Below are 14,256 nucleotides of genomic sequence, written 5' to 3'. Positions count from 1 at the left end.
CCACAGCCTGCATTAGTTATTAAAAAGCACATGATAATTTGCATCTCATAGCTCCAAGGCGAGAAATATATCAGTCAGCTTTGTAGCCTTTGAGTGAAAAGGAGGTGAAAACAAGATGTTGTCTGTTATATCTTTCAATATACAGTCTAAATTTTGTCTAAATCTGAACAGGTATTTTGTCTGTTTAAACCACATGTAGCTTCTTTTCAGGTGTAACAGGCTATAGTATTGCAAGGGGCAGAAGCAACTGCATCAATTTATTTTATTATGTATTCATTGGCCATCACATACGTGATCTTTCCCAAAAGTATATCTCTCATTATTGCAATGATGTGATGTAACAAAATAATAATTCCTTCAAGCGTGAAATAACTAATTTGAAGTATTTTCCTGGGCTCATTTATTTCAAACAACCTTCCAGAATTTTGAAGAGAACTTCAATTTCAGTTCATTTAATATATGTATAGACCACAAATAGACTTTTCTTCATCCCCTGATATTGGCAAAGGAAACTTAGAAATGAATATCTGGATTTCCAGATTTTGACCTATTTGTAAAGCAAGAAGAAGCTGTTTCTATTAAACAAATTTAAGCTTTGGGAATTTTGGTTAGCAATTGCAAAAATATTTAGATAAATTACTTGCGGTGATACTTGTCATGCTGATGCCTGTGAATGAAGAAGTAGGCGCACATGCTGAATAGCCATGGGAGGAGAACACTTTTTTAAGGGAAAGTTTTTGTTCTGATTTAAGTTTTGGATTTTCTATAGTGTTTTTTATTAAAGACAATTACATAGTAATTTGGGTTAGAATGCATGCCCAGTTCCCCATCTCAAAACCCAATTTGTTACTACCTGTGGCTATTTCTATTAAAAAGGAAACATAATTACTATGAGTCTCAGCAGTCTAAGAGTAAATTTTTGCAATTACAATGCTTCCCTTGGGCAGATATATGAAAATGGCAGATTAATTCCTGCCAGTCTATTCCTTGCACATTCTTAAGGTTACTGGTAGCTTAGACTATCATTATATTGGTGATGTTTATTATCCTGTGGCTAAGGTTAAAGAAGGAATGCTACTATAAACCCTTAGGACTAGGATGCTATACCACTGCCTTGCAAAGTCTCTGTGCTGAAGTGTGATCCACAGCATCCTAAGAGCAAGATACAACTTCTGTTTTCATGGAAAGTGGATGATTTTGCTGTTGATTCCAGCATTTCTTAGGAGGATATTTTGTATTTTATTTCTTTATGCCTCAAAAGATTTAAATAAAAACACCAAACAAACTCAAGTTTAATAATTCTTAGGAATTTATCAAGACATTAATAAAGCTGCAGGTAGTTCCTTAATATTTTATAGCTTTCATTTTATTCCAAATAGCACAATGCATGAAACACCAGTAAACAAAGATGGCCCTGAAATTATACAAATGAAAAAATTCCCATGGAAATAATTCATCTTCCAGTGTGTTTCTCTACCTGTAAACAAATTTTGAGAGCATATGAATTTCATGCAAAGGCAGTGCTCCTGGAGATCACTCTCTGCAGCTAAGCACCTAACTCCATATTGAATTCCAGTGAAGTTGGAAGTTGGTGTTGCTTCACATGGGCTCATGATCCCCCTGCAGGGAGCAGCATTAGTCTGTGTTACACATGATCTGGTTTGAGTGTCCAGGAAGAGCAGTATGAACAATCCCAAGTTATTTATTTTACATTTTGCATGAACTTTTGTTTGAAATTTCTTACACTGCACTGTTTTGTTTTCTTTTCCCCATTTGAAAGAGGTTTCCACATATGCCACTTCTGGATGTCAACTTGGGGGCATCTGTCATGTGGACATTATTTAGAGAAGGTTTCATTAACTATTTTATTTGACAGGTCATATATAAAATTTTAAAAAGTAAAATATATATGCATCCTTCAGTTGATGTTCAATGCATTCCACTTCGGAAAAAAGTGCTCACACATACTGGTGTTGAGCATCCTGCTAATTAGAAAGGAAGTCCATAATTAAATCCCTGTGTTCTAACAAACCCCTCAGTCAAATATTAGCATTCATGTTTAGTCACTCTATCCCCGGTGAAACCTGCAGCAGTGTCCTAGATATTGACAAACCAACACTGCTTTGGAACAGAACAATGACTTTATCTAATCCTGGAATCTTTGCAGAGAACATATCTTATGTGGATCTTCTTAATTTTACAGAAAGATCTGATTTCAGAGTCTTGATGTGGCAAGCCATGATGAGAAGGGCAATCCAGAACATTTTTTTCCCAGTCTTTTAAGAACTTACAGGTCAAAGTCAGCTTTTAAATGCCTATGAAGGTAGAGATTACTATTAAGTAATTGTAAGTAAAAGTAAGATTGTGTTAAGTGGGTGTTGTGTCCGAGATGAGGTGATCCTATAAAGAAAGGTAGCTAATTTTTCTTTTACTTGTTTTGAATCAATTTAATGTACAGTACCATCAGAAGACATTGCAGTAGGTTAACACTGAAGTGACAGAGTTGTGGATGCATGCACACAGCCCTGTGTAAGAATAGCCTTTTTTTTTTCTGTCTAAGTCTACTTGACCACTGCTGCTATGCTCATGGTATAATGGTGTATTCAGTCAAACTTTTCATTTTATGAGGTACCTCATCATAGACACATGACTGTTATGACTTTAAAATATATTTAGGGACAGAACCTCTTGCTAAATTTGTGCAAGCCTAAATTATTTATCTTATGTCACAAATAATAAATCAACTCATCACCATCTTACAGTTGAAAATCTCCTTGCATGGCTGTGTGAGTCTGTAAAGCTTGATGATCTACTATTCTGTCATAAATTCAGCCATTATTTTGGCAGCATATTTAGTGCTTTCCTAGTGCTTAGAGGAAATAATTATGCAAAGGTATTTGTGTGAAAGTAGGGCTTTGTATCTTGTCACAAAATGTTTAGAAAATACCTTGTTGAATATTTTTAAGAAAAAAGTGGAAATGAAGAGTTGCATGACCTAAATAAGAAATTAGACAAAAACTTGAAATGTAAGTTTTAACATCTGTGATATTTTTCTGAATTCCTAGGGAATTTGACGGAATCACTGCTTTTATGGTGTGAGATTTTAGAAAGAGAAAGGGGATAAGGCGGCAGCTTTAAAGAAAAGGAGGTGATCTAGATTTACCCCTTTTTTTCTGATCGCCACCTAGGAAGAAAGCTTCAGTGTTCGTCTTTGTGTGTGTTTTCTGTGCAGGCAGTGTGGCTTCAGAACCAAATCCTGCTCCATCTTTGTTGCTAATTTCTTTCACTCAGTAGGGAAGAAACACAGAACTGGAATTTCGTGCCGCATACAGCATTTGCTGCCTAGCTAATCACCTTTCCCGTCACTGCCATTACAAATCTGTTCAAATGCAACTTTCTTCAGCATACAACATATGTATCTGTGGGAATGTAGCACACCATGTAAAGGCTCGCTTAGCTGGTAATTGAAGTGAGCAGACTGATCCAAGGGCTATTGAAACCAGTTTGAAAACACCCATTGATTTCGCTGGACCTCAGGTCATGGCTTGTGGGAGTTTTATTGTTGCCTTTAGTGCGAGTGTGGGTTGGACAGAAAAAGGTAAACATACTGGGTAGATGTTAACACAAAGTTAACAGATTTTGAATATCCAGTGTCTCTGTTTTCTCCTTACTAAATATGATAACTACAAAATAGATTAACAGTTTCTAAAGGCCATAATTTGTTCTCCTTCCCCACCATCTAGTACTGTGGTGTTTATAAGCTTTTATCTGTTCAGAAAACATTTGAGTTATGTTGCTCTTAGGAAATAAGCAGTGGTAAGAATAGGAAAAAATTTCACTTTACTTACTGGCATCACTGAGAATTTCTGCTAAGTAAGTCTCAAAATTAAAAAAAAAATAAAGTCAGGAGGTCAACATTGAATGTGAAAGACAGAAAGAAAGAGAGAAAAGAAGAAAGAAAGAAAGAGAGAAAGGAAAGAAAGAAAGAAAGAAAGAGAGAGAAAAGAAGAAAGAAAGAAAGAGAGAGAGAAAAGAAGAAAGAAAGAGAGAAAGGAAAGAAAGAGAGAAAGAGAGAGAAAAGAAGAAAAAGAAAGAAAGAAAGAAAGAAAGAAAGAAAGAAAGAAAGAAAGAAAGAAAGAAAGAAAGAAAGAAAGAAAGAAAGAAAGAAAGAAAGAAAGAAAGAAAGAAAGAGAAAGAAAGAGAAAGATACAGTTGTTCTCATGCAGAAAAAACGGTTCTAAACATTTTTAAATTCTAAACAAATACTTTGATCATATCCTTACATTTCAAGGCAGTATTTCAAAATTCTTCCCTTTATTTTTAAATTTCCTTTAAATTCTAGACTTCATATCTAACATGAAAAATCAAAACAAATCCAACCGACAAATGCTATCAAATACACACTCCTATGTGTATTGTTATTTTGAGTTCATGGGATGATATTCTTAGAATAAGCTGGATATTGTGATAAGTGCAGATTTCATTCTAGTTAGCTAATTGTAATTGAGTCTGTTATGCAGTAAACATTGTATCTGTTAGGAATACTAAGGTAGACTCAACATGGTGGGAGCCATAGATAAAAGGAGCATTAAAGCGTTTCAAATTCAATCATTAGGTTTCATTGCACCCATCTGCTACCAGAAAATATAATGGGCAGCTTGATTCATTGACCCTTAACTGTCATTTTTGAACCATGTTTTCTTAAATCCATATTTTCAAGTCAGACTTTGAGAGGTTATTTGGTAAGAGAATGCCCAGTATATTTTAATGCAATTACTTTTTTCTTTTCTTTCCTTTTTTTTTTTTTAATATATATAATCAGGTTTAACGGTCACTTGTATGTTCTACTAATGCAGTGAAAGTAGTTATTTCATATTGAATATGGTTAAAAGCAACTAATGTTCAACTTCATTAAGACTTCTATTAAATAGAAGGATTGCTGAATTTCTGCTATTTTTTAATTCATGAACTATTACCTTTTAGTAATTATTTCTGGGGATTTCTGTTACACTAGAATTATACTTACATGTTTTATTTCCACAAAGACTATACAGCACGGCACAAGGGCTAAATACAGATTGAAACTGTGGAGTGCTTTGTATTTTGTTTCCAAATTATATTGTATCTCTTTCCTTTTGTGTTCTGAAGCAGATATTATCCTTGGGGGGGAGGTTGGAGAGTGGGGCGGGTGAAGTGCCTACATCTCTTAGCAGATCTATATGTGTGGCACACAAGTAGACTGTACCACAAAATAGCAGTTTTACTTAGTGAAAGCAGGAAACAATGTGATAAATGAGGATAATTTAATGTTTTCTCAGCAATGGCAAACTATTATGCTGTTCTGTCATCTGAAGTTTTTGTAATGGAAAAAGTGGTTACATATATTTCTTTACACAACAGGACATAATTCCTGAAATATTTATGTAATATAGAGACAGATGTATGTAACCTAACCTTATAATCCCATTTCACAGCTTTCCCAAATACTGGGAAGCTCAATAAATGGGAAGCCGATTATATTGGCACTGTAACTCTATTAATAGGATTCGGATTTGCCTTATTGACAAGCCAGTACTGTTAATATGATCCAGTATATTAAATTGACAGGAAAACTGGAGCGATAGAATGTATCTACATCCTAATTGACAAGGAAGCTCTTTCAAAAGGTTCTTAATGTGGTTTTTATTGACAGAGTGGCTTCAGTAAGTACATATCATTGGTGAGCAGTGTAAATTTATTGGATGCAACTGTACTAGCAGATTCAGGTGCAGTTATTGTTTTGTCTTCCCATACTTCCATCTTTACTTTGCTATAAGTTGTGTAAAGCTCTCTTGTAAGACCTTTACAAATGCTTGTTACAACACCAGTCTAACTGCAGCGCTCACAGGCATTTGACAAGTTGTGAATTATTTTAAATGTGTTCATCATTTTTAAATGAATAGCGGCAGTGCAGAGCAATGCAATAATGTGTCATGAATTTCATTATGTTTATTTATCGACGCTGTGATAATGTTATTGTACTTTCAGCTTGAGCTCTTTCTGTGGTGTGATGTTTGGCACTTCTTCCTACATTCTTATCTTGCATCTTCTCCAAAATGTAGTTCAACTTCAGAACTCATATTACAATTCCTGTTTCCTAGTCACATTTGACAACTTTCCACATTCTCTTCTGGGATCATGCTAATTTCATTGCACTTCATGTTTCTCCAGTGCAAAATAAAATAAGGCTCAGAAACCTGAATTAATTGTAAAAAACCCAGCAATCTGAGTTTGGTCTGGAAAATCTTGATTCCCTTTTCCATAGGAGAAAGTTTTGGGTTCAGTTTCCACAGTTTTTCTTCATCACATCTTTCTTAGATAGAGATGTCTGACCTTAAACATACATCCTGCACTGGCAGAGAACCTGAAGGCTTCTGTTGAGCTGACTTCCCTGCCGACAAAGAGACAAGCTTGTTCCTGAAATGCTTAAATCTTTTATTTCATATCAGAAAGTCTGATGTGGGTCTGGGCTCACCTCATCTTTTGAATGTCACTCAGGTCTACTTTTTTACCAGGATCACTTAAAATTATGTTATTCTGTAGTGACCTTTTTAGCTTCTTCAGTCTTCTGACTTGGTGCAATCATCAGTGAGATGAGAGGAACCTTGTCTGAGCCTTGTGATTTCTAATCCTTGCACTGTGTTAAATTCCCACAGCCCAGGCTTCTGCCATCTTTAGTGTCCTATGCATTACAGAATAAACTCTTGTAAAAATTTAAAAAATAGTTAATTTCATTAAACAAATAGTGAAAACAACTGAAATAATCTACAATGACTTAGTATGATACCCGAATCAATAAATCAACAATAATTAATTTTGGTAACAAGCATGGTACTTGCTAAGTGAAAACAGTGCATGGATTAGGCATTTATACAGGGAGACCTGCATTCCTTTGCTTATGGGAGAGGATGGTAGTGTCTGTCCTCAGCGTTTCACTTTTCAGAAGTCACTGTGCAATTGACTGAAGAGCTCAAGACCTGCTCCTCTCACAGTTTTGCTTTTCTCTTTCAAGCGAAAGAGAAAACACGAGCCACCAACCAACACTTTAAGAGAGAGTACAGCAGCTTCATGAATGATATTGCCTTGTGCATTTGACTGTTTTTACTGCCCTGTGTTTTCAATGTGCTTTTGAAGAATGCTATATATGTCAAAAATTCACATAAACACACTGTAGGACTTTTAACACCAAAATACACATCTTGCAGCAAGTGTGAAATTTCCCAAATATGTACAAGTCATATAAATTATATATCAAAAGCATTTTCAAAGGAATGAGAGTGGAGAGCACATAGTAGGATAATATTTTTTTTTTTAAATAGCCTATTTAATTTTGTCCTTGAAAGGAGTAGAATAACCTATGAGAGGTTTGTGGCCAGTTTTTGCTTTTGTTGTTGTTTGTTTTTGCTATTGGGATAGTGAATTTTCTTAATGAAGTAAATCTTGTGGAAGCAAAAACTACGATTTCAGGCTAACTATACACACTCACTTGCAGTCTTATACTGAGAAGTCTTTGTGAAAAATTGTACTATGTTGAACCCACACTGTTCCTAACAAAATGAAGACAATTGTCTGCTCTTTCAAAACTCAATTTGGCAGAATACAATTCTTTTGCCTCCAGAAGAGATTACCATTATATAAGATCTTTGTTTCATGGGGGAAGGGTGAATACTTGGAATTCAGCTTTTAAAGAAAAGGCACAGAAGATGCTTGAATTAGATATTAAGTGGCAGTCTGATAAAGGTGAGAGATGTTTCATTTCATTTTTGCATTTAATGTTTAATTAAAAAGAAGTTAGAGTCAGCAAAGACATTTTGCTTTATTATAGTTCCAGGTATGAACACCTACATAAAATGGAGCTGCATTAAATAATTTCAGAAAATGTGATACTTCTTCTTGTAATTCTGAGAAAAAATTATGAATATTCTAGTCGCCTAAAATTCATAAATCTGATTAATGTCTAAGTCTTTTTTACATATTTTGGAGTACATCTTTTCCTTATATGACAATTATTTCTAGGCATAATTTGTCAAGAGTACTTAAATATTGAATTTCTCTCTCTGTCCCTGTCTCTTTCTTTCTGATCTCCTCTTTTTCTTTGTAGGCATTGATTTTTTTACTTTTTTTATCAGAGAGACCTGTTGAGTTGCAAATTCTTTTTAAAAATAATTATCCAATTTTATTCAAACAGTATGGAATACAATAAATATTGCTAGAAATCTTCAAAACTGTGGCATAAAAATGTTTTTATTAAAAAGTAAAGAGAAAGAGAAAAATAGCTCAGAACCTCTAATTTTTTAGAAATAGTCTGCTTTTTGCAGCAATTCTTGAAAACAGAAGACTTGTGAAGTTGTCTACTGTTCTCTTACTGAGCAATAGCAGATTTTTTGAAACCTGATTGATTAATATGATGCTGTAATTCTAATCCTGAGTTTTAAAAAAAATAGTGTGTGCAGAGCCACAGTAGGACACCTTATATATATGCTATATAAAATAGCATAATATTTCAACAGAAGTAAACACATATACCTTGTGAATATGAATTTATGAAAAGATAAAAAAAGGATAAGAGATTAATATAGCCCATTGCTAAAAATATTCTCCATAATTCATTGTGTAATGCTTGGCCCAGGCTGGTTCAAGCTGTTTCCAGTGATGAGGCTTTTACTGGTTTTTTTCTTATGGGTTTATTTAAGGTTAATGGATCCTGTGAAGAATTTGTTTCTCATACTCTGTTCTTGGCTATAATTTTTCATTATCCTTTCTCTAAATTAAACTTTTGGAAACTATAGCTATTCCAGAATTAATTAGTAGAAACTTAACAGTTGACTTTCAAAATTTTGAATGGCTTTATTTCTGAATCTATAAAATTTAGTATTCCAAATTTACCATGTGAGACCTATACTTGGCAAGAATTTTAGTTTATCTAGGTCCTCGTGTGGTCATAATATACAAGTCCTGACAGGTGCAATAAACTGAATAGTTTTGTTGACAGTTGATGCACTTGGAAAGATATTCTATGTGCTGTTCATGAAAACACGGTCCAGTTAATGATTTTCCAAGTCCCATTATTGGACTTTAGCAATTATATTGTCACATTTGAAATTCCATACCAGAAAATCCAACCAGCTCAAGTTACCTAGGGAAGTTCTGGGTGCTCCATCCCTGGGGGTGTTCAACACCAAGTTGCGTGGGTCTTTGAGCAACCTGAACTGGAGCAAGGTATCCCTACCCTTTATGGGGAGAGAATGGGTATCCCTATCCATTATGGGGTGATGAAATTTAAGGTCTCTTCCAACCCAGACTGTTCTATGATTCTATGAAAAGTATATTTTGCACAGGTTTAATTTGCTTCTTCTTTTATTTTCCTTCTCTTCAATTCACTGAAGTAAAAGGTAACAAAATCAAACTGTATATTTTCTGAAAGGATGTAACCCTTTCTTTTTAAATTTTTGCAGTTTTTGAAAGGTTCCTATGCATTCTGACCTCTTTTTAAATGGCTTCTTTTAATGAGCTTCAGCTTCTGAGAAAGCTGTATCAAATGCTTGTACAGAAATCCTCAGACATTTTTCTGCAACATTACACTAATGACGGTGTTTCTAAAATTTCGTATTTGATCCAGAGTCACGTATTAGAACAGATAGGTAGAAGAAAATATTTGTAAAGGTCTGTTACAGCAACTGTCAAAAAAGAATTTCTGTTGAATGGTTTAAAGGATACTCTCATTGGAAATTATCTGGTTCCACTAATCTGTGAAAATGGGCCATAAAACCAGGGCCACTTCTCTAAAATGGCTTTGGACAGTTAGGTTGGTATCACAGACTTTAGTTTTCTGATGGCAGTGGACATTATTGCTTTTTTTTAAAATTTTAGATAACATTTGTCCTGCTACTGGACAACCTGTGCTGTGGAAGCTGCTGTGATCTAGTTGATATTCCAGCCCTCAGTCTTGAATTACAGAGATAAAAAAAATCACATTTCTTTGCCATTTAACTCTGGTGACTTTTGGAGACAGATTGTTCCTGGAGATTTTTTTTGGAGGGAGGGTGAGAACAAGGGTGGAATTTGTTTTATTTTGTTCTTCAGAAAGTTAACGATGCTGGCATTTGAATAATTTTCAGTTATTTAGCAACAGACTGCAATTCCAGGCAATTCACTTCTGACCTGATGCATCTTATTTAGCTTTAGCTATTGCACTGGACATCTTGCTGGTTGTCAAGATTCCCCTATGCCGATGATGCTCCCCAGCAGTATGATGTACCTGACAATAGATGACCAAATGGGACAGTTTGTATTTCTTGAAGTCACATTGAGGGATTTTGGCTGATTAGCTAGAGTAGCTGACTAGAATTTAGGTGGTTTTCTGCAGGTGAACTGTGACCTACCTTTAAACTGGAACTCTGGAGTTTTGGTGATTTTGTTGTCCTGGAAAGGACTGTATATCCAGAGAAGAACAAGGGGGTTTTTAGACTTTTTAGGTAGTATTTGTTTCTTTGAGTTACAGCTATGCAATTTAAAGAGATATGATTAATTCATGAGCTGGAATGTGTAATATCACTTCCATAAATGTTAAAGTGTAAAAAATTTAAGTATATGACCTCTCACTTCAACTGGGATTAAAACAAAAAAAGATTTTTAGGGAGTTAGACATGTTAAACATTTGTCTCTCTCATCCATTGTGAAGCAGATGTTTACATTTCTAAGATTCCTCTAAACTGTCAAACCTTAAAATGATTTTATTTTATTTATCAAAAATTTAATAGATATTTTCATACATGAAACAGTCCTCCCTTTTGATGCCTGTATTTCAGAGGGCTGTTACAGCTCAATACAAACACCATACCTTCATAATTCATAGAAGAAGGGCTAATGCTTTTAGTACAGAAAGAACTCTGAGCTCTGAGTCTGTATATGATCATCAAGTACTTACATTTGTTCTTTTGTAATAATGAACTTGCTGTAACATGGCACCCAATTCATAGTATTGAAGCAAAATGTAATATGAAGGTAATTGGTCAAATTATTATCTAGTTAAAGGTCTTTAATGATTACCATAAATGCAGAATTTCTCAGCAGCTAAGATGTGGCCATATCTTTTATTTTAATATCTGTGTATTGGCTCATCCAGGATGTATGAAATACTTTTTTGCTATGAAAAAGCAGAGACAAAAAGTATGACTTGTTCTTACAGTGGTCCAGTTTACAGTTAAGTTCTTAGAACCATCAAAAAGGAGTAATTATAATTATCTTCAGGACAGAAGTGTGACTTTTAATGGCAGAGAATTAATGAAAAAGCAGTTTATAGCAGGCATTTTGACTGTCATGAAAAATGGAAATGTTGATTCTGGTAGCAGCTGTGTTTAGGAGGAGACAGATGTCTTACGTAAGTAAAAGCATAAGGTCAGTTTTCCTGGATATCTCTATTTGAGATATTAGACATAAAAAAGAGACACGAGTTCTGCAGTTGCAAAGGTTTATTCAGGTTGATGAGTGCTGGGTTCTGTGAGTGCCATAATGGCTGTATATGAGTGTATATATATCTCTCTTTTTGATGCACAAAAGAGAGATACTAGCTTAAAACTTCCAAGAAGAACAGAAAGAGTGGAATTATAGCTGCTTCCAAAATATGCATTTGAGATATACACACAAGAAGGCTGAAATATAATTCCTTTTTTTGTTGTTTCCAATATTTGTTTTTTCTAACTTGATACATACTAAATGTGAAGATGAACTTTTATTCTAATTGCATATACTAAAGCTAGGATGGATGTGAACATAGTATGTGTTATAATCTTATTTTTTGAACAAAAGAATTTAGAAACTAGGGGAAAGTGCAGTGTACATTGACATACATGCTGAACGGAAGATGGTTCTATATTTTCCACCCCTTCTCTAAGAGACAAATACATTCATGGTATACAAGCACATCTATTTCACAAATCCCTTGGGAGTAACAGGTGTCTGCCCAATTTCTGTTGCAAACAGTAGTGACTTAAATTCTGGATAAAACTTTTTGCCTCTTTTCCAAGCTCTAATACTCCAACCATACAAGAAGTAGCAAATATTTCTAATTACCTCCTACTGATAAAACCAAAACAAAGATAAAAACTGGGGAATGGGGAGTGGCAGGGAAGTCCAGATATCTAAGATCCCAGTCACCTGTGTAAGCACTTGCTGTGCGACATTAAACCTCAGGCCCTCAGCTCCATTAATTGACTGCTGGCCGTGTTACGGATACTGATCCGCTGGATGCTGCTGCGAAAGCCGGAGCTGCTGCGGAGCAGAGTGGTGTGATGTGAAGTGATGCAGAAAACAGTAGAAGCTCTGTCGCTAGGTCAGCTGCAAGAAGAAGTGACGTGCGTGAATGTACAGTATGCGGAGTTTTCTGAATGATGCAGTCTCTCTTTCTCCCAAAGAACTTCAGCTAATGATACAAGGGGAATTCAGTTCCCTTTGGCAGGACTCCATGTTGGTCTGGATCCTCTTAATACTTCTGCTTCTACAGTTACTTGGCTCATGCTCCTAAAAATATACATGACAGACTTAATGAAAGTATCTTCTTTTAAAAACTACTTGTCAGCAGTAATCATTCAATATTCTCGTTTGCATGTGTGGTTCTCATTATTCTGAAATAGATATTAATACTGATGAAAATTAAAGAGGAAATCCAAATATTTTCATACTTGCATTTTTCCAGTAGCATCTGAGAAACCCCACAGCTAATCAGCCATAAATCTTCTTGATTTCTTGTTTATTTTTTTCAATTCAAGTGTAATATAGCAGCATACAAAACTGTATTACAGCAGTAGGAGCTTCAGAATCCCAGTAGATGATGTAATTATGATTAAAAATTAGTATTATTGAATAATTCACTTTTTTAATATTCAAGAGTTATTTTTTTCTCTCATTTTCAATAACCATCAGTCTTAATATCTATCTAATGAAAAAACATAAACAGTGTCATCTGTCAGGTTACTAACAGAGAATACCACTTATTGGAGCTTCATTGTTTACTTTAGCAGGTAATTTGTGGACCGGAATCATTTAATTGTTCTGAGCACATAATTACATGCCAGCATTTTCCAATTTAATTAAAATGTACAAATCTGAAGATTAAGGGAATTTTTGAATTATTAATCATTTCTCCTCTAGGAAATCTTGTTGCTCTGCAGGAGATTTGTCCAGTGTACAACTATACGTATTTTTTTCCTTCTCTTTCACAGACAGACAATTTTCCCGCAGAGCCCAATTACATGGGCAGCAGGCAGCAGTTTGTTCAAAGGTAAGGCCTATTAAATAACTTTCTTGGCTTCCCCATTTGCATTCTTGTCAAAATTGCTTTGCCAGAGAGTACAATTCAACTTAGAACAAGTAAATACAACACTCTCTCTCTCTCTCTCTCTTTTTTTTTTCTTTTTTTTCTTTTTTTTCAATATGTTTTTCAGTAGCTCCACGTTCAAGGATCCAGAAAGAGCCAGCTTGAGGGACAGCGGGCATGGGGACAGTGATCAGGCTGACAGTGACCAAGACACTAACAAAGGCTCCTGCTGTGACATGTCTGTTAGGGAGGCACTCAAGATGAAAACTACTTCAACTAAAAGCCAGCCACTTGAACAAGGTGAGTGAAGTCTACAATGCCTACAAAAGCGTAAAGTCTAAAACGTCATTATCAACCTATTAGTATTGCAGTTGTGGTTTATCAGGAAGGAATAAACCACTGATATTATTATCAGAGAAAACAGTAAATCTTGTCACTAGCCCAGAAAAAAGAACACAGTATCTTTCAGAATGAACATGAAATGAAACCACAAGTGTCCAAAGCAGATTAAAAAAAAAAAAATTAGTACTTTTGAAAATGATTAGAATATACTCTATCACCACTAGCATTGCCTGTGATATATTATATACAATCCTTCTGTCAAAGCCTGATTTGGAAATTCAAACTAGACACGACTGCAACAGATAAAAGAACACCAGTCATTTATATTCCTCATGTAGTTTGGAGAAGAGGAAAAGAAAATGCTTCGCATAAAAGACACGAGTAAAAATGAATCAGAAGATGTTTTTATTTTATGGATGCATTTTCCTATTTATAATGTTGATTTCACAATTAAGAATACTGTAAGAAGTGTCATATACTAATAAAATCTTGTTTTCAGTATACCTTCATTCACGTCCTGTGAAGATAGCAAAGACTGAGGCTGTCTGTGAAACAGCAAA

General features: G+C 34.8%; 1 protein-coding gene across 6 annotated transcripts in view; it reads left to right on the top strand.

Annotated features, from left to right (window-relative positions):
- The window catches only part of PCDH17 (protocadherin 17), a 90,251-nt gene that overhangs the window by 16,157 nt on the left and 59,838 nt on the right, over positions 1 to 14,256 (top strand). For 5 of the 6 annotated variants that reach the window (XM_064713776.1, XM_064713765.1, XM_064713789.1 and 2 more), the window contains exons 3-4: positions 13,260 to 13,318; positions 13,482 to 13,654. In XM_064713776.1, the coding sequence (XP_064569846.1) occupies positions 13,260 to 13,318; positions 13,482 to 13,654 (232 nt within the window). The remainder of the gene's footprint in view (positions 1 to 13,259; positions 13,319 to 13,481; positions 13,655 to 14,256) is intronic. The other variant, XM_064713799.1, reaches the window with a different exon arrangement.

The sequence above is a fragment of the Zonotrichia leucophrys genome, chromosome 1 (assembly GCF_028769735.1).
Source record: "Zonotrichia leucophrys gambelii isolate GWCS_2022_RI chromosome 1, RI_Zleu_2.0, whole genome shotgun sequence".
NCBI lineage: Eukaryota > Metazoa > Chordata > Aves > Passeriformes > Passerellidae > Zonotrichia > Zonotrichia leucophrys.
The sequence above is the reverse complement of the archived record's forward strand: the minus strand, read 5'-3'. Positions and strand labels throughout refer to the sequence as shown.